The sequence below is a fragment of the Diabrotica undecimpunctata genome, chromosome 6 (assembly GCF_040954645.1).
Source record: "Diabrotica undecimpunctata isolate CICGRU chromosome 6, icDiaUnde3, whole genome shotgun sequence".
In the NCBI taxonomy this organism is placed as follows: Eukaryota; Metazoa; Arthropoda; class Insecta; order Coleoptera; family Chrysomelidae; genus Diabrotica; species Diabrotica undecimpunctata.
The window spans coordinates 131,505,210-131,526,642 of NC_092808.1; the positions used below are offsets into that span (position 1 = coordinate 131,505,210).

The 21,433-nt window shown below is 34.2% G+C and overlaps 1 protein-coding gene across 2 annotated transcripts in view; it reads right to left on the reverse strand.

Annotated features, from left to right (window-relative positions):
* The window catches only part of Mondo (MLX interacting protein mondo), a 120,836-nt gene that overhangs the window by 23,047 nt on the left and 76,356 nt on the right, over positions 1-21,433 (reverse strand). For both annotated transcript variants that reach the window (XR_011951278.1, XM_072535426.1), the window contains exons 4-12: positions 17,047-17,172; positions 16,843-16,987; positions 15,832-15,921; positions 15,427-15,539; positions 11,390-11,717; positions 5,510-5,790; positions 5,271-5,436; positions 4,013-4,197; positions 1,965-2,204 (exon numbers count right to left, since the gene is read on the reverse strand). Coding sequence is in view for 1 of the 2 variants with exons in the window: in XM_072535426.1 (XP_072391527.1) it covers positions 1,965-2,204; positions 4,013-4,197; positions 5,271-5,436; positions 5,510-5,790; positions 11,390-11,717; positions 15,427-15,539; positions 15,832-15,921; positions 16,843-16,987; positions 17,047-17,172 (1,674 nt within the window). In the remaining variant the exon portion in view is untranslated. The remainder of the gene's footprint in view (positions 1-1,964; positions 2,205-4,012; positions 4,198-5,270; positions 5,437-5,509; positions 5,791-11,389; positions 11,718-15,426; positions 15,540-15,831; positions 15,922-16,842; positions 16,988-17,046; positions 17,173-21,433) is intronic.

Sequence of the window (21,433 nt, forward strand, 5' to 3'; positions counted from 1 at the left end):
CTAGAGCAGCTGTTTTCGTATAAATATGGAGGAACTTTTATTTTGAAAACAGTTAATTCGGACGACGCGCTCGCGATAAAATGTTACGTTCGCTTTTTAATAAATTATGTATGTTTAGTGAAAATAAATAAATATCAGTCATTGTGCTTTTTAATGAATTAAGATAAGAACAAGACATTATAAATTAAAGACTTAACAATTAATAAATTCACAACAGAAGACTCATAAGGACAAAACCATGTGAGCTAGTGTAAATGTGTAACAGTTTAGTGTAAAAAGCAGAGTATAGTGCTGTGAAATTATTGCATGTTAGTTGTAGTGCATTAGTTAATAGATAAAATAAGAGTAAGCCATAGGGTAAGCCTTAGATTTAATCATTTGCTGTTATTATGTTAGGTCAGAAAATAACTGATAATTGGTCATTTGTGACCAGATAGCAGTATACAAACAACGCACAGGTGTTAATAAAAAAAAAAAAAAAAAAAAGCATTCGCTCAAAATTTCCGAAAAATGCTTGTCGAGCAAAATAAAACTGATTTTTTTGGATAATTAGAATAGATGAAAACATGAATTCACCACTACACACACGAAATGAAACAGCAGCCTAAGCAGTGGATAGAAGTCGTTTCTTCAGCTCAAAAATAAGACCAGTGTGGTCGATGGGGAAGGTCACGGCGTCGATGTATTAAAATGTGAAAGGAATCTTGTTGATTGACTATCTTAAAAAAAGTAAAACCATAAGTGAAGAATACTCTCCTCAGCTTCTAATAAAACTGGGCAGAATCGACTTAGAAATGAAAAAAATCCTTTTTCATAAGTACAATACTTCTGTACAAAAATATCCTGGCAAAGGAAAATTGAAGTACTTGAAGAATGGCTCCGCTCCTATAAAAGTAGCATTCCTTTGGTAAGACCAGTGTCATTACCACCAACAATTCTTTTATGCCCTGGCACCCACAATAAAATTACTTCTTTGCGCCCTGTCAGATACTTAATGCAGTTCCAAGCTGTTATTGACTCATAAGTCATCGACTTCACAGTGTTCAGAGCAGCTTGACCAATAAATATTTTGGATCAATTGAGGTATTCTTTTTCAGGAAACCTTGAGCACAAAAATCGATTGCTAGCAGTTCCGATTGAAATATTGTACGAGTATTTCTCCTTACTTCCTCTCGTGTTGTTGACTCATTCTCCTCGTTTTGTTTTAACTCATTCTCCTTTCTAATAATATTTAGTTTGAGTTCGAAACCTTGTTTTGCATTAATTGTGTTGTTCCCTCCCTTAAAATCCGGAGATTCCGAGTCAGGTCGTCGGATTTTAGATTCTGTACCCGTGTTAGCATAAGAGCACTTTCTTAATTAAAAAAAGTAAAGTTTGTGTAACCTTCTGGCTTAGATCTATTGTTAGGGTTTTCACGGCGCGCAAGCGCCCTTAACATGACGAAGACATGTAGCCGTTACAGATGGCTTTACGTGAACTCGAAACACGGTGATTGATCTTAGAAAAGATCATCTTTAAAAATAAAAGTTTTGAAACCATAAATGGTCCTTTTCCAGTAAGTACTTATTGATGTTACAAACGCCTTCGGCAAAGTCTAGTACGATACCAGCTGGCTTAAATAAAAACCAAATTAAATCACAACTATTCGTTCCAGTTCAATAGTGGAACTCATATTGCTCTTAATCTACACAATAAACCTACCTTCCTATAAGTATTGCTATATTTGCTTATGATGTCGCCATATCTTCATAAAACAATAAACATTCAGTTAAAGAACCTGTAAACATGCAAAATCAAGCAAATTGAGTTTTTTCTTTATTATTGTTTAGAAGATCTACGTTAGATGTTAAAAGAAAATGTGTTCACTATTGCATTCAATATTTTATATACTAAATTTACAAGTAGTAGTTACTTTAAAGTTAACATTTAAAAAAATAATCAAATAAATAGCATGATATACTAACCTTAGCATTAGGGTTTTGATTAAGATGCGGTATAAGAGAATGAATCATATCAAAACCATTTTTAATATTATAACGCCGTTTCTGTTCGGCATGTATGTGCACCGATCTCCTGTCTCGATGACTCGAACTTTCGCCGCCAGGAGAGCCGATTGAACCTTGTGAGGAAGTGGGTGAATGAATACTTTGGGCCAGAGGGTCCATCACAGGGCTGTTTGAACTACTATACGAACTTAGTAACATCTGAAAAGTATAAATATTGTTAGAAGCGTCAACGAGAATATTACTTTAATAAATTAGTATTCATTGGATCAGAGTGTCCTTCATACATTTCTTAATAAGCTGATAACTGATAAATCTTCTTCACAACACTCTATTATATTTTTTTTGTTGAATATTAATAACCTGCTGCATATTTCAACTCGATATGATAGCAGTAAAAACTTGGTTTAAGAAACATCCTTATATATTATAGACCTGGATTTTTCCATTATTTATAAAAGACACAATAATACGCAATCAAATATACTAAATTGTTATTAATCAAAGATTATCACACACAGGTGAAAACGATATCCCAGCGTTAATGCAAATACCGACCACCTAGTAGCCAGTATTCGCACAAGAATTAAGGTGATAAAAAACGATTATAAAACCTGAGTTCGACACATACACGACTGTGACGGATAGCTCTATTATACTGACTTTTACAGTTGATACTAAAAAGCAAGATTGAGACAAGAGAGGCTCTACACGTAGACGTATATCCTGGCTTACCAATCTTAGGAAATGAACTGGTCTAACGTCAACTGATCTATTTCGAGCTGCTGTGAATAGAATAAGATGAGTCAATGTGGTCGCCAACATCACTTGAGGATAGGCACCTTTACGAGAAGAGATCTATTACACACCAGACTCAGTAAAACGAAGTTTAATTGAAATGAATATATATTCAAATAAATAACAAAAATAAAATTTACTTCTATTCAATATGTACAATAAAAATAAAAAGACGAATTCTTGTAAATAAAATCGACGGGCTGCGGTTCGAAGTCGATGCTGGTGAACGAAAGACAAGCAGCGTTTGGATGGGTAAGACAAAGGAAAAACTGCAGTCAATATCCAACGACTGTGGCCGACCAATACTCAGCATTGCACAGGTAACAGGAGGTGGGACGGAAACGATCGATCAATACTCGACTCAGACGAGGAACGGAAGCGATCGATCAATACTCCATCGCAGGTATGGGGAAAAAAGGACGTAGGCCACTAATCAGTACTCAGATACGAGGAGTTAAAAGCTCTTACCAGTACAATAATCCGGATCGAACTTGGTTCCCTGTCAATTGTTCACGGCGTTTTATACTTTTGTCGGTATTCCATCTATAGCGCACATCGATGGTAGTGGTAGGTTGTTGGTGGGAATGCGGGCATACAGAGAGACGGCCAGTCGCCGACAAGCAATGAAGGTGCCATCGTTACATGATAAAAACAAGATAAATAAAAACAGGCACTAAGAATAGTTAATATGAAGACATTAAGACCTAGGGAAATCTAGATGGGATCGATGTGATGTCCAAGATATAGTCAGATTGGAAAGAGAACGAAGAATAAATTGGAATCATTATGTAACAAGAATGGGAGAAGATAGAATTGTAAAAATTGTAAGAAATAGGAAACCAAACGGAAGAAGGTACCCAGGGAGACCACCAAAGAAATGGAAAGACAGCTAGTTTTCGGAATCACAAATTACTCAGTAATTACAGGTCATAGATCTAACGTATGAGTGAAGCACTCAAAGCTTTACTGCATCTACTTAACAAATCAGAAATTTTCCAGTACATACAGGTAATAGACCCTAACGTATGAGTGAAGCATTCAAAGCTTTACTAAAGATACTTCACAACAGGTTATAAATGTGCGAAGAAGAAATGACGCACGACCAGTATGGTTTTGGAGGTGGAATGGGATACTTACATTTTCTAAACTGTATAGTACTTGTTTACTATTAGTAATAATTGCAGAACATTAAAACATGAAAGCATGCTTACCGTATCTGAAGATGCTTGTGCTGTCGTCATATTGACTTGGGCGGGTAAAATTAGTGTAGTGGTCGAAGGCTGTGGTAGTATGGGTATCGAATTTGATTCTTCTTTGATTTGTAATGAACCTGGAAGCATCTCAAGAGCACCTTGACTTATACTACGATTATAAACAGTCGTTGCAGGTTCTGTGTCTGAAATAACAAAATAAGGTAAAGAAAATGTTTGAAATATATTTACAATGTGTGAATTTAATATAAATATTTTTATTAACTCATTACATATCTCCCTCTCATTTAATATCCTATAATCTCCATTTTCATACATATGACATACAGATTATGCTGTGAGAAAGCACCTAAGAAAGTCTTCTTCTTCTTCTTCCTCTTTTTAAGCAATTCTGCTTGTTCATTGGCGGATTAATACCTATATGGAAGGTTGTCACTCCATCTTTTGTGCGATACTTCCTCTGCCGATTGGTGACTTATCTCTTGCTATTTTAACGACACGTGTCTCCTACATTCTGCTTGTGGTTATTCCATTCTTTTTTTCTATTGTACTATATACACTGTACGTTACATTTTCTTCTAATGTCTTCACTTCTCTTTTGATCTCTCAGTTGTGGCTGTGTCGGGTCTTGTTCCTGAGGCAGATGTACTTGTTCAATACTGATGCCATCAATTTCTATTTTACATCTGGTTGGTTCTTTGCTGACTACTATTGTTTTAGTTTTCTGAGATGAGATTGTCATATTAAATTGTTTTGCTCTGTGGACCAGTCTTTGAAGACTATCTTCATCTTGGACTATCAATATTGCGTCGACTGCATAACAGAGTATTTTGATTTCTTTGTTTCCCATTCTGTATCTTCTTCTTTTGTTAACCTGAGAAAGTGGCAGACATAAACAATATCCTTACAGGTGGGTGGCCAGACTGACCGTCCTAATAGCTGATTTGCTGATAGTGATTTGCTATTCTACGGCAAAGTATGCCTGACCGGTCTGGTCCACATCAACAAACGACAAAAAAGATGATGTAATCCTGAATAAAATGTGCTAACTAACAGTAGGCTGTAAGAAGACATCTCTAATAGAAAAAATCTAAAGAACTGCCGATTTTACTAGACCCAACTTGCGAAGAACAGCATACGCATTCATGAAGCGACCAAGCAAACAATTGATGAACCAGCGACACACTAACGAACTATTCACAAAACATTAACTTGGTTTTTATAAAACTTAAAGGTAGAAGTTGTAATGTGTACTTACTATTGGTTAACAATTGTGTCAATATGACACTATTCTGTGGTGTCAGTAGAGATGGATCACTAGCTGCTGAAACTAAGGGCGGCTTTTTTATAGGCTCCCTAGTGTTTGATCGAGATCTACCCCTTCCTCTCGTTCCTCCACGTCTCCTCGGTTGTTTGTCTTCATTCTAGGAAATAATATGGATAAAGACAATGCAGAGTAAAATATTCAATACAAAAAATTTGTAATAATTTACTTACAGTAGGAGGTCGGGGAACATTCGAATATTGAGGCAAACCAGGATAATTTTGGATCATCGACTGTTGTGTTTGTTGAGTTGTGGTGAATTTGATAGTCGGCGTGGTCATAAGTGAAAATTTATACCCCTGGTTTGGATCTTGAGATGGAACTGGAACTAATTTAAAACCAAGATATTTTTGTATTTGGGGCTGTTGTTGTTGTTGCTGCTGCTGCTGTGGCTGATTTTGCTGGGGTTGAGTTTGTTGTGAAGAGGTTTGAGTTATTTGTGACGCATTACTCACTAGAAATATTGAAATATTTATTCATATTAATATTGTCTGAATTTACTTTTTTGTATTTTGCTGAGGTTGAGCTAGCTGTGAAGAAATTTGAGTTATTTGCGATGCATTACTCACTACAAATATTGAAATATTTATTAATATTATCCGAATTGATATACTAATGACAACAAGAGTATTTAAACACGTGAAGATTAAACAAAGCAAAAGCTACTTTTGTTATAAAAACGGCTTATTTTATTACAAAGAATTTACTAAAGAGTCTATACGGTCTTCCTCCATCTACAAGTTTCTTTACTAGAATTATGAAATCATTTTTCTTTGTTAGGTCACAGTTCCTATTTTATTTAAGCAAAGTTAAATTGGAATCTTGCAGTAGAATAATGTAAGAGTTCTCCAAGGAATAACATGTGGATCCGATCACTACTTAGTAAGAGCGAAAATTTTGTTCCCACTTAAGATAATACACGGAGACCAAAACCTAGAAGACAAGTAAGACTTGCAGACAGTGGACACTCCGAAGTACAATTTCAATAGTTTTATAAATGATTGTACTAAACAGCTATACCAACGACGACTGGATGAAAAACTACGAGAAATAGAGACAAACATTTTCAGATATTTACGAGAATATTATTGCTAGTTTACACCAGGCCTCTAAGAAGACACTCGGGACACAGCAAAACAAAATTAGTAACAAAATATGGTGGAACGAAGAAATCGAATATATGGTAAAACAGAAAAAAGAACAGAATCTAAAATGGCTAAATACAAAAAATACTGAAGACCATCAAGCTTACAAAGAAACCGATAGACAACTACGAAAAATGATAAAACAAGAAAAGAATAAAACATGGGATCAGAAATGTCAAGAAATCAATACATACATCGGAGGGAAGCAATGTACAGAGGTATGGAATTTTATACAATCAATAAAAAATACAGGAAAAGACAAAGCACACATACACACCATAAAACCAAGACAATGGCAAGATCACTATGAAAGCTTGCTGACAGAGACAAGACAAGAATACCTAGCGAACTCCCAAACACAGTCAGTACATATACAAGGAGAGGAAGCGAGGGTAGACATCGAAACAGTAAGGAAGGCTGTAATGACCCTAAAGAATGGTAAATCCGCTGGTCCTGAGGGAATCTATGCTGAAATGCTTAAGAATGGAACTCATTAACTATTTGAAAAATTAACTTATGTGATCAATCAATGTCTAAATGGACACCCAGTACCAGAACAATGGAGAACGGCATACATGTCCTCAATACACAAAAAGGGGGATAAAAGGAATTGTAATAATTATAGAGGCATATCTGTAACCAGCACCCTGAGCCGACTGTATGGAAGAATTTTGAGAAATATGATCAAGGAAGAATATAAGCACAATGAAGAGGAAGAACAAAGCGGGTTCCGTGCAGGAAGATCATACACCGATAACGTATTTTGTCTTAAACAAATAATAGAAAAAAGATCGGCTAAGAATCTAGAAACTCATATTACTTTTGTAGACCTGCAAAAAGCATATGACAACATCCTCTTAACAAAATTGTGGACAACGTTGAAAAGATCTAACATCAACCACACATTGATAAATGCTGTACAAGAACTATATAGAGACTCAAAGGCACAGATAAAAACAGGAAAATATCTAACGGAAGAATTCCTGGTTACAAAAGGCTTGCGACAGGGATGCTGTATCTCACCAACCTTATTCAAGATATATGTTGCAGCAGCATTGGAAAGATGGAAAAGAAAGGTGCATAGGATGGGTATAGAGCTTAGCAATGAATGTATATATACACTCCAGTTTGGTGATGACCAGGTAGTGCTAGCGACCGACAGGGAAGACATGCAGTACATGCTTAGAAAACTGATAGAAGAATATAACGACTGGGGAATGAATGTCAATACAACAAAAACCAAATATCTTTGTATTGGAAACGAGTCAAATATCATAGACCTCGAAAACGGACAACATATTTCCTGCTGTTAGAGCTATGACTACTTGGGTGTTGCCTTTGACAATACAGGAACTGATACACGGGAAATAGAAAAACGAATCACTCAAGCAAAGAAAGTCTTAGGATATCTCAATGGTAGACTGTGGAGTAAAGAGATAACGAAAGGAAGAAAATTTAATATATATGAGACCATGAACTACTCTTCTTTATGGCGCTGAAACATGGAGAAACATGAAGCAGTAAAGATGGATGCAGTGAGAAGATCTTTAGGTATTTCCAGACGAGACCGAATCAGAAATGATGTAATAAAACAACGTATGGGAATAGAAGGAAATATAACTCAAGATATAGAGAAGAAACAATTAAGGTGGTATGGGCATGTTCAACGGATGCCAGCAACAAGATTCCCAAAAAAAGTAGTAGAATGGCAATCGAGAGGTCGACGGAAAAGAGGAAGACCCAGATTAGAATGGCAACACGGCATAAACAAGTCCATGAGCGAAAGAAATTAAACAACAAACGACTGCGAAGATAGGAAGAGATGGTGTTTAGGTATCGGACAACGTCGAAAGACGTTCTAAACCGATGTATATATATATATATATATATATATATATATATATATATATATATATATATCGTCGGCATACTGCCAAAAGTGACCAAGTCAAAAAAAGCTCATTTTGATGTTTATTGACCAAATGACTTAAAACTATAAGATCTTTTCCAGAAAAAATGCCCAACTCGTGATATAAATATGGTTGCCTAGTTTCAGGCATGCCTTAGAATGCTTAAGTCATAATACTGGTATTCGCTACCGCCAAAACTGACCAAGGCGACTTTTTCGGTAGGTTGTTGTTATTAAACTTGTCTGATCAATTTAACTTAAGTAGACGTTACGTACAAGGATACTTAATTTTGTGTCAAAATCATTGTCCTAACGCAAAGAAAATTCAAAAAATGTGTTCCAGGGGGAAGTACATAGCCTCCTTGTGTGCAGAAAATTTAACAAATGAAATTGCAGTAAACCTTACAGGTATGTAATTATTTATATTATGTTCCAAAAATTACGTTATAGGTTAGATATTACTTTTATTGTATTTGATTGATTATGATTTATTTTTAATAAAATATTTCAAGTTATGCCAAAGGGGTATTACATAAATAATATACGAGTGAAATGATTAGAGATTATTGATAACTTCTTTTATTTCAGATCCAACTACTAGCCTCAATATCAGTTCATCGGGTGGTAATCAAAATCAAATACCTATCAAACTGCATGTAGATGCTGAATTTACAACGAGTTAGACTGAATCAGAACCATTTGGAACAGAGAGTGATGATAATTACATTGCCACTGAAGATGAAAGTAGTGAGGATGAAGTATTAGTAAAAAAACCAAGATGGAAAAAAGCCAGTCCAGAAAAATGGAAGAAGAATATTGCCAAACAGAACAGATCGTTAAGTATTCCCTACGTAAGTAAAACTGGTATAAAAAGTCTAAAAAAACCAAAAAAGGTCAACTGCAAAAACTGTAAATTTCAGTGTTTAACCAGTTTTTCTGAAGAAGAACGTGACAAGTTATGCGCAAGTTTCTGGAAGTTACAGTATGAAAGGCAAAAGGACTTTATTCTATCTTGTGTTTCGTGGACTAAGCCAAAATATCGAAGGGTTCGTACTGGAACAGGCACTAAGAAGGAAACATCTAGGAAATATTATTTCCAGAAGAATGAGCACAGAATTCAAGTGTGCAAAGTATTCTTTCTTAAAACTCTTTGCATTAGCCACGGGCCTGTGGATACAGCTTTGAAGGGAGCAAATGAACATGGATTGTTTGCTATTTCAGATAACAGAGGTCATCATGTTCCATCTAACAAAACATCTGAAGACATGATAGTAATAGTAAGAGAACATATTGCCAGCTTTCCTGCGATGGACTCCCATTATTGCAGAAAATCTTCAAAGCGACAGTATCTAGATCCAAGTTTATCAATTTCCAAGATGTATGACTTATACGTCAATAAATGCAAAGAAGATAATAAACCATACGCTTCCGAAATTACTTATCGTCGTATATTTGGGAAAGAATTTAATTTATCTTTCTTTCACCCGAAAAAGGATCTTTGTGAAGTATGCGAGAAACACAAAAAGAAATTAATATCGGATGAAGATTACACAGCTCATATTGCGCGACGTGACGAAGCAAATCGACTCAAGGCCAATGACAAGGTTAGAGCAAATGCAGATACTAATTTTATAAGTGCAACTTTTGATCTACAAAGCGTTTTAAATATTCCAACTTCGGCCGTTTCTCAAATGTATTATACAAGGAAGTTATGTGCCTACAATTTGACTATTTATGAAGCTGCGAAACCCAATAATGCTCACTGCTTTTCTTGGACGGAATTAAATGGTCAAAGGGGAAGTTGTGAAATAGGAACTGCGTTACTCTGCTGGATAAAAAGTATTTCAACTACTATAAAAGAAATTAGTGTTTTTTCTGATAGCAGCAGTGGACAGAACCGAAATCAATTTATTTCTGCTCTCTTTCTGTATATTGTACACCACATGCATTTTGATGTTATCCAACATAATTTTTTGGAGAAAGGGCACACATACATGGAAGTGGACTCAATGCATTCTGCAATCGAAGAAGCAAAGAAAAACGTATGCATCTTTACACACAATGACCTTTTAAACATTTTCCGACTTGCACGTTCTAATCGCAATAAAAATAAAAGTTGTAGTCCCTATAATGTTCAAGAATTAAGATTTTCTGATTTCATTGACTTAAAAGCTCTAGCAAATACCTTAATTAAAAATAAAAGCAAAGATGAAAAAGGAAACAAGGTTGAATGGCTAAGAATAAAATGCATGAGGTATGAAAAGGCTAATCCAGGATGTATTTTATTTAAATACAGACCTTCAGAGACCGAGTTTCATGTGCTTCGGGTAGCTGGAAGAGGAAGACCAAGAGCAACGGCGATGGATCTACAGCCATTATATAAATCGTTGTTACCAATAACGGAAAAGAAGAAAAACAGAACAAGTAGCATAATTCTGCCTGAATATCATGATTGGTATAAGTCTTTGCCTGTGAATAATAAGGCGCTTGATAGAGTTCCAGAACCAGCAGTATCAGATTCAGATAGCGATATTGATATTGATTAATTTTATTGTATGTAAGCAATAAACATCTATACTACAAACAATTTTTTTTATTTTTGTCGGTTCTTACGTTAGTTTTACCATGTCAAGTTAGACATGCCCAAGTCATATTGGTTAATTTTATCTTACATCGGAAGTGACCAAGTCATCTTTATTGCATTTTTGTTAGTTTACCATAAGAGTTATTTTATTATTAACTAAAGTATTTGCCTCTAGATGACTAACCCTCGAAACATAAAACCTTCAAAACTGTGTAGTTATCATGTTCGATTTTATAGGCACTTCTAAAACTTTACACTTCATTTTCTCGAAACTACCTAAACATGACTTGGTCACTTTTGGCAGTATGCCGACGATATATAAATTGGAATCTTTGAATATCTTAAAAATATTGCAATTGATTACCGATTTATACTTGATTTAACAACTTACTTAATCCCGTAACATTATACTTACTTGAAACTCGATCTATACTTTGTCCAACAGGATTCTGTTGTGAATAGGTCGGATAAATATTATCCAATGATTTACTATATACCAAATTAGTTTTTGGTGGCTTCTGAATATTGTTTTTAGAGATCACAGTTTGATAAGATGGCGGTGATACAGGATACTGTTGTTGTTGTTGCGGTAACACCATGTCGTTGTATCTATTCGGTAACAAGTTTTGAGACTGCTGTTGTGGTTTTCTCTCAACTACAGATCCCTGTGGTACTTGCTGGACTTGATGACCAGGGGATAACTGGTAAGGATTAACTTGAATCGAAGGATCTATGCTGTGCACCTGTAATATGTAAAAAAATGTTATTAGTGTTAATAGTATAAAAAATTACAAAATATTTTTTAAAGTAATTATGTTGCATTCATTATTTATATTTTTAACTTAAACATTTTACATGAATTTGAAACTGTTTGAAACGTCTAGAATTGGTTAGAATATCACGCAATATTCTAGCTACTTATACAATCCAATCGTAAATAAAGTCCTTTTACCCTACGACGGCCGATATGCAAAAGATATGACCAGTGGGCCTCAAACAGTGGGGCGTTAATATTTAATTCCGATCGCTTGAAAAGTAAAAATATTTAATTTCCTGTATTTTATATTCAGTAATAATATTGGATTTTACTGTATCAAATACAAATAAAATGAATATAATATGTATACACAGGGCGTGTTAAAAGAAGTGGGACGAAATATTTCGAATACTCGAAATTATTTGTCGACATCAAATGTTCACCAAGGTCTCTATAACGTTTCTATTTTGCGTAGAGTGAAAATTATACGAATGGTTTTGCATGCAGTAAAATTGGAAAATACCTGCCAAGCTGGTATGTCCAAATTTGAATAAAATACATCAAAGACTTTACTTTCTACAGACACTGTATTAAATATAACCTTGAAACAAATTGGCATTAAATCACTTCCGAGTTTTCAGCAAAACAAAAGGTTTAAACACGTGTAGTCCAGTAATTCATATCAAAGCTATTGAGAGTATGCAGTCCAGTAATTAGATCGAAGGTACTTTATCGTTTAACTAAAACACACCACAAAGTTCGAATTAAATTCCCGAAACACTTTTTTGTTACTTCTTTTTAGCAAAAGATTTGTCCTATTCACTGTCTGATATTTCACTATCAGAGTCGTCACTATCTGAATTGTCTATCCGAATAATTAGAGGTCGGACCTCATCTATAACTCGCTCGGTTTGAAAACACTGAACGATTATGTCTTCCGTATGTCTACATTTGCCATTGTTCTGCCTTTATTTGTTGTAGCGATTCTTTCCATAAACTAAGATCGCTAGCGTCATCTGTTGTTTTGGATGCATGTTTATCATAAAAATTTTTGGCTATGCCCCAAAACTAACTCAATTGCATTATATTGGCAATGGTAGAGCGGAAGTCGAAGAACTTCTTGGCCATATTTAAGAGCCATTTGGTCAGTAACAATTTTCTTTTGAATTTTGTGCTCTCCACACCTTTGAAGTAAATCGACTTTTAATGTCACTGTGATAAATTTTCTTTTCTGTCAACCACAACTTTATTTCTTCTTTTGTCCAGCTGCTTGAAGGAAATCTCTCTTCTACTCTTGAGTGGTAGGATGCATTATCCAACACTATTATGGATAGTCGCTCCAATTTTTTTAACAAATTTTCTTCAAACCTTTCTTCAAAAATATTTGCATCCATATTTCCATGGTAATCACCTGTATTCTTTGTGGACGAAAAAATTAAACTACCGTCAGGAATAAAACCCTCATAATTTCCAGCATGAAGTATAATGTAGCGTTTACCATTACCGAAACGACTAGAAGAATAAGATTTAGTGATGCCATCTTGACAGGTTGATTTTGACGTATTTCCTTTTTTAGCGAAAATCCAAGTTGCATCTAAAAATACAACTTGCCTTGGACTATCAGACGTTTCATTGTTCATGTATTATCTAAAAAAATTCCACCGTTTTGAAAAAACATTTGACAGTTCACACAATACTTGTCTATTATTTGTCCTTTTATATCGAAAATCTAAATGTTTCAGCACTCTCCACAAACTTGTTAAACTAATATCACACAGTTCCTTGTCTTTTATTTTTTGTAACACAGCACTAATTGTTACATCTTTGGCTTTATACATATTATATATAATATTTTTAATTGCAAATTTAATTGACTGGAGTAAATCTAAAGTTTTTGGATGTCGACGATTTCTCTTACTTACTTTATTTATTTCATCCTCACTCATGCTATTAATTCTTCGGAATGTCCTCTCTGAGATACCGCAAGTATCGCATGTACGTTTCTGAACTGTCATAACAGATGTCAATGGACCCACATTATTTTTTCCAAATTGAAATAACTTACGACTTTCACAACTAAACGCCGGTCTTATGGAGATAACAGCATGTTATAAATAAGATTTTTGCTGATTATATATTTTGTTAAATTATTAAATAACACCAATACAACCCACGACCATCAATTAATTTTTAACGATAAACAGAAGTGTAATATGACAAGTTTGAATTTTATCTACTTTGTCGATAACAGTATCGTTAACAGAACGATATTTTTAAATATCATGAATCATTTTTGAATGATTGTGTGGATTTAAGAAATACATTACTAAACAAATTTTTAAAGTATGTATAAAGGAGATTACAATTATTATGGACACATGGTACTCCTTATTTTTCAAATATGTTCTTGTAAAGGCATAACTTTGATTATTGGGTAAACCTACATTATACGATACGTCAGAAGAAATTAAAAAAAAAAAAATAACATGTAATAAATTCACTGTTTAAATAAATATTCCGTACTCGTACTATTGCATTAAAATATTAAAACCAATAAACGATAACTTGTTGAGCAGTGCTGATTGAAACAACAGAGCAGTAAAATATTATTCATAAAGATAATGTAAAATACATCGCCGCTTATCTGGTCCGCTAGTAATAAAGTTACCAGCATTTAATTGCAAAGCGGTCTTTTTCGGTGGAAAACACTTTAGCAAAAACTCCCTGGGCCATAACGAAGCATGTTTTCTTCTTATAATTTACATTATCCTGATCCAGAAAAAGCTCAACTGATCAACCGAAAATGTTTCTAACTTTTATCAAAGGTGTCAATGACAAGATCAGTACAACTCTTAACCCTCGGAACATTAAAATCATCTTAACTACTCACTCCAAGTTGTCAAATCTAGTCAGATCCGTAAAAGACCAAATCCAAAATGAAGACCATGGTGTCTACGAGATACCTTGTTCTAGTTGCCCACGTACATACATAGGACAGACGAACTGACGAATCCACAACCGTATTTACGAACATTCTATACCTGTAAAATATTCCGATACTACTTCAGCCCTAGACCAACATCATATGCAGACAGGTCACAAAATAGATTTCGAAAAAGCAAAAACCATTGCTTCTATCCGCTCCGTAATATCGAGAATTATTCGGCAATCGCTGCTTCAGCGACCCCCGCCTCAACCGATCTCGCTCAGACCGTTTCCGCATATACCATTCACGCGCATACTGAAAGTATAAACGCAGCTATACAGGGTAACACCAGTCGTCACTCGACACTGAGGAGTAGGCAGATTGAGACCCCGAACTCGAACGGAACAAACAATAATGAGTAAGTTACCAGAAATTGTATTCTTATTGTAAATAAAAGGGATATTCTAACACAACTATTGGACTAGACTTAGCAACAATGTTCTGAATTTGCTAAAGATGTGCATCTCAGTCTTGTAGTTCTTTCTCTATCATCTATGCACTTCGAGGCTCTTCGCTATTTTGGGCTAGTATATATCGAGTGGACTCTTTAATGGTTCATATTCCAATATCAAAATTCATCAAGTAACAATAGCTCTGTGCCATAAAGCGTTCTTAATCGAATAAAGAAATAAGCTACATATTCATGGTCATGTCAAACAGATACAATTTGATTATTTCAATTATTATTTAGAATAACTATAATATTTACCTCCAGCGATGATTCCGGACTATGTAAACTATTATCCATGTATCCCCAAAGTATAGACTGTTGTGATGTGGGGGTTTCTTCAGGTACTGTAGCGAGTTTGCTGTTAATTAATTCTAAAAATAATATTAAAAAATTATAGAATCATCATGTTTAGAAGAGATATCGGCTAATTCAAATTAAAAAAAGCGTATTCATTACGCAAAATAAAATCCAAATATAACAAATATATTTGTTTATATACTTTGTGCTTTGTGTACTTTGTGCTTTGTTTTCGAAAATTATTAATATTTTAAATATTTTTACAAAAAATTTTGTGCTTATTTTGACCTTTGTGTTATGTTTATATCTGTCTTTAGTTATCAGTAATATGATATTAAAATAGCTATTTTGGTAATAAATTATTACCTGGAAAGGGATCCAAATCCATATAATCCTCCAAATTTGGCTGTAATGGATTTAAACTGGGTTGTATAAAGTCTGCTATTCCTGCTTTGGCTAACAAAAACAATTTATGGTCAAAATATTATATCAAATGTCATGTACATACCGATACACTGCCGGTACCATAGATTAGTTCCTAAGTACATTAATCGATTAAAAATCACGATAAAACAGTATAAGATAAAAGAAGACTCATACGCATAATATGTTTGTCTCACATATATGTAAGACCGCTATACAAAATACAGAGAAAGGTACTAGATAGAGTGATATCAATCAATGGTATAGCAGATTGATGAGTGAGAGGGAGAATGCTGATTGGATCTCGTGTCTTATGACTAACCTTAAGACATGGGTCACTCATGTCCACGGGGAAGTAAACTATCATTTGACTCAGGTGTCCATATGGCATGGTTGTTTCAGCTCTTACCTGAAACGGATTAGCAAGAAGAAGACATACCTTACCAAGGAGGGTATGAAAATACGGCGAAGTATATTATGTTTACACACGAGGGCTAGATGAGAGAAAGGTAGGAGTGTGAGAGAGTCTGAGGTAAAGCAATCATAGTGAATGTGCTGGTTGAACTGATGCTCTGTAGCGAGAAAAATTTGAATCTCGCAAATGGTATGATTGTTTATGTGATGAAGCAGTAATCTGGAAGGAGCAGGATGATGTCGTTTGAAGTCTGTCAAGAGTTGCCAGTTCAAACAATTTGGAACCTCTGTATAGTTCAATTTCTCTGCTCTTAAACATTCAGGATCGACTCTAAACTATAGATTCCGATTATCTATGCACACTTAGTGATATATAACACAGATAGATATGCAGTGGAGCTACTACACTCACAATTGGATTTGACAAGTTAAGAAGAAAAATGCATTTTTGCAATAATTTGTAAACACGATTTTAGATCAATTTGATATAAAAAGTTTAAATACGAATTCACTACAAGTTGTATCCAACCATCAACTTACCCATTTCCCTTGGGTCTGGGAAGACAAATGGTTGATTGGCAATAGTAGAAAATAAAGTATCACTCATCATTCCCATGTAATCCTCATCCACCATCATGTTGTCTACCGTCATAGTGTCCCATTCCCCTAGATCTATATCCAATAACTAGAAGAGAAGTATTTATAATTACGTGTTAGGTTTATTTTTTTTAAGTAAATATTTACCGCATCTGTGACATCTTTGGTAACGTGTCCCAGAATATTGTTCCTGTAAAACATGCGCCATCGTTTGTACTCTGCGGTTACTGCTGCTAATTTTCGTTTCCAATATTTTCCTTCTAGTACAACAGCCTGAAATGAGAAATATGACATCGTTAATATGAAAATATAGTTATTTATTAAAAATACCTTAGGTAAAACCTCTTATTATTATTTAAATTTTATGGTATACCTCAAATAATTTCTTTTTGTTTTTTGGTGTGTTTATCCTATGAATAATAACAGAGATATTAAAATAAAAACAGAGTCTACTGTTCTAAATTCCTATCGCCTCATGGGAACATTACATTGGACTTCTTTTTTAACCCTTTCGCCTCGACTTTTTAATTTTTATGAACTTTGAACTTTTTTTTCATATGTATGAAATACATATCTTAAAACAATCCATACATAATGCAATATTACACTGACAGCAAGAAACCTTTGTCCTTTTGTCTTTTTGAAGCGAAGCTTCCATACAGGCGTTGTATTACTTTTTTTCTCTGCAGTAAAATACTAAGGCAAGAGTCACGGAAATAGCCCCACAAGATAGCGTCGTCACGTGTAGCGTTATAGAATAGCGGTTCTTGACATTGACATCGATTCACTACTCTCGATCAATTCGTTTGTAGTTATCATATATTTACTCTAACCAGGTTTAAATTAAAAACTGCATTAAAAATAATTTACAAAATAAAGACATTAAATGAGAAGTAAAAAATTAAAAGAATTAAACAAAGGAATGTCAAAGAGAAAAAAGAGAAATGTCAAACAACAAAACAAACCTATTTGATTCTATCGATTGCTCAGATTAAATTTTGATTATGTAACATTTGGAGAGATACCAGAGTTTTTATTATTTCTAAATTTATTTAAAAAACAATACATTGTCGATAAGTGTAAATAATATCAAGAGGTCTTTTTTTATCAATAGACTTTTGGACTTATGACTCTGATAATGTCATTATCACTGTCTGTTTTAAGGTAATTTCCAATACAGTCTAGTTCGTTGGCTTTAATCGCCGTTTATATTCTAAGTCGACTGTCTCTATCACGTAATTTGTACATTAAAAACAGAAATAAACGATTAGTGACGAGTTAATTCGCAATAATATTGTTATTAAAGGCGTTACGAGATACAATTTCATGAGTAAAATAAAGCATAAACAACAATATTAATCAATAAGATGCATATTATACTAAAATACGAGGGTTCCAAAAAATATTCAACATCAAAAATATATTTATGGGTTCTATGGTGTGGTGTCTACGGCATTGAGTTAGAATCTATGGAGAAGCTATGAGCATATTAACGTGTGTATTAAAAACGGCGTAGGTAGGCGTGGCTAACGGTGATACCAATATGGCGGTGGGATCATGGCCGGACTCAATAATATTAAAACTACTATAAAAATATGACTAGTTATTCAGAAGATTTAATCATAATCTACAAAGTGCAATACATTTTTAATAAACTATGATTTATTTATCCCGCGGTAAACACTAAAAACACGATATATTATATATAAAGATAAATTAATACAGTCAAATACTATTAATTTATTCTCTGAAGTACGGGCCATTACTTTGTTTACATATTTGTTTACTAACCTGTAGAACGTTATTCCTGAAGATTTTTTATTAATATTGCTTCTGCCACTGCAACTACGTTGAGAACAAGAAACCGTTATTATGCACTATCAAAATATATTATTACAGTTTCTATAAAAGTATTATAAAACTAAAAATATTCGAAAAATAACAAACGTAAACAAACATATACGATCTGTCAAAAGTGTCAAAACAATATCGCCGAAGTGAGGTCGTTTTTAGTCACGTGATGCCCTCTCCATAGATTCTAACTCGATGGTCTACGGTAAACATTTCTTTGGGAATAAATCAGAATTATACGAACATCACAGAAAAATTGAAGCAAGTGTAAAGTCATACTGTATTTTGGTTGAATTAACCCTTTCAGTCATGAATTATGAAAACGTTTTCTCAGTATGGGTTATTTAAACCCGTAATTTATACTTAATTGCATGTCTGTATCCTTGGGTATACAAGGTCAGCCATTTACAGTGTGGTGTATATCATAACTAAGGAAGGACTTCAATATAAAAAATAATAAAAAAGACATAATAAACAGGTTTGCATACAATTTTTTATTTAGCATGAATGAAAACAGTATTTATCTCTATTAATACAAAAAGATACGTTACATGTAGATGTATGTACAGCCTCCACAATACTATTAAATCTAAACGCCTAACACGAACATCAAAGATTAGAATATATAAAACGGTTATTAGACCGGTGCTCATGTATGGGTGTGAGACGTGGACCCTGACCAAAGAAACTGAAAGAAAACTTAGATGTTTTGAGAGGAAAATCCTCATAAGAATCTTTGGGCCTTATCACGACATTAATAGCAACCAATACCGAATGAGAACAAATGCTGAGGTCAAGCAGATGTATAGAGCGAGCGATATAGTCCAAGACATTAAATCCCAACGTCTTAAATGGGCTGGCCATGTCCATAGACTCCCTAATAACCGCCTTGCCAAATTAATATGGGAGGAAGCCCCCACAGGAAGAAGACCCTTAGGACGTCCACGAATGCGATGGAGAGACAATATATGGTCAGATCTAAGAACAATGGGGCTGCCCACTGACCCAACTATTATGGACGACCGTTCAAGATGGAAGCAAGTTGTGCAGTCAGCCAAAGCCCATCCCGGGTTGTAGTGCTACCAGAAGAAGAAGAAGAAGAAGAAGAAGAAGATAAGTTACATTTTGTGCACTTTATGTATGTGCGAGATCTATAATAGGCTTCTTTGCACCGTCCTATTTTATCACAAAATAGGGGAAGCGGCTTAAATTATTAAAACGCATATCTGTCATAGTTCTTAGTTGTTTACTTGTTGTGAGAGAAATCAGAGAACCATTGAAAGAAGGACTTATGTTGTAGATCTTCCTCGTTTCTTCGCAGGCAACTTAGCAAGTAATATAAGGGCTTAAGCCAAGTTTTGTCGAAAGTGTATCATCTAGGATGTGTTTTATGGGTACGTCAAGATTTTCAGCAGTTCCTTTATATCCTAGACATGAGTTGATTACTGCCATATCTAAAAGCCTGTAAAATAAACCAGACTGTCCATTTTGTTGATCTCATAACCGATCTGTACCTCTGGATGTTTGTACCTTTGGACAACTTAAGTATTTAGAAAACTACAAACAGTATGTAGCTAAAAAGCGTCAACTATTTATGTAGAGTTGGCAACAGCGTGTGAACAACGTGTTTGTTACTGTGTATTTACAGCTACGAGTTTGTTTTGAAGATTTTTATTGAAAAAAATAAGTTTATTTAGAGCGTTTCACGTTAAGAAAATAACATTGCGGAGAAAGGTCCATGTATTTCTTATGGACGATAGAAGCGCGGCGATGCCACGATGAACACAAGCACGATTCAGGGTTGTATAATTTGTATTTTCGTTTTCACAGACATGAATTAAATTAATGTTTTTTAACGTAATTGACCAAAAGTGCCCATTCGAAACAAGAGATGAAAAGTAGGGAAAATGATTTTAATTAAATAAATAGTATTTACAAAAGATAATTTTATTTTATCTTATTTTAATGATAGTAACGACAGTTTATTTGTTTTTCGGTAAGAATATCATATACCATGAATCATAGAAATCAGTAGAAAATATGGCTTAGTTAAATCATGCACTTTGCCGGCTATTAAAGATTTAAAAGCAAATAAACGGACAGCTTGGAATGCGTATATCTAATTACTAATTGCAACTTAAAATAATACGGTGTGCGTATGTCAGCGATTTTATGTCGTTCTCTGAGACTACATAATGATAATAAGGCTTTGTGCTTCTTCAGTTGTTATTCTTTACAGTTAAATGTTAATTGAAAATGGAAATTCGAAAAATATATCGACAATCTAGTAAACCGCATGCCTGAGAGTTTTGGCAACACTGATCTCCATAAGCATAATGTTATTTTCTTAACGTGGAACGCTGATGCACCAACATTTATTTTGACAATCTCTGTAGCTATTGAGAAAACTTTTGATATCAGAATAAAGAGTAATAATCTAGATAATACTTATTTAATAATGCAAATATTGCATAATATTTTTAGTTTCATCATAACCTAAAATAGATTAGCGTGTTTAAAAGTTTAAATCTGCGCTGCTTGTACCTGTGGACACACCGTTGATTGTACCTCTAGTCTAGACGTGTCCAAAGGTACACGAGCGTTTTCGGCGTGAGTAATTTGTGTAACGAGAATTATTTTTGGTAAACTTGGTAGAAAACGGGAACATGTACCCCAAGGGTCA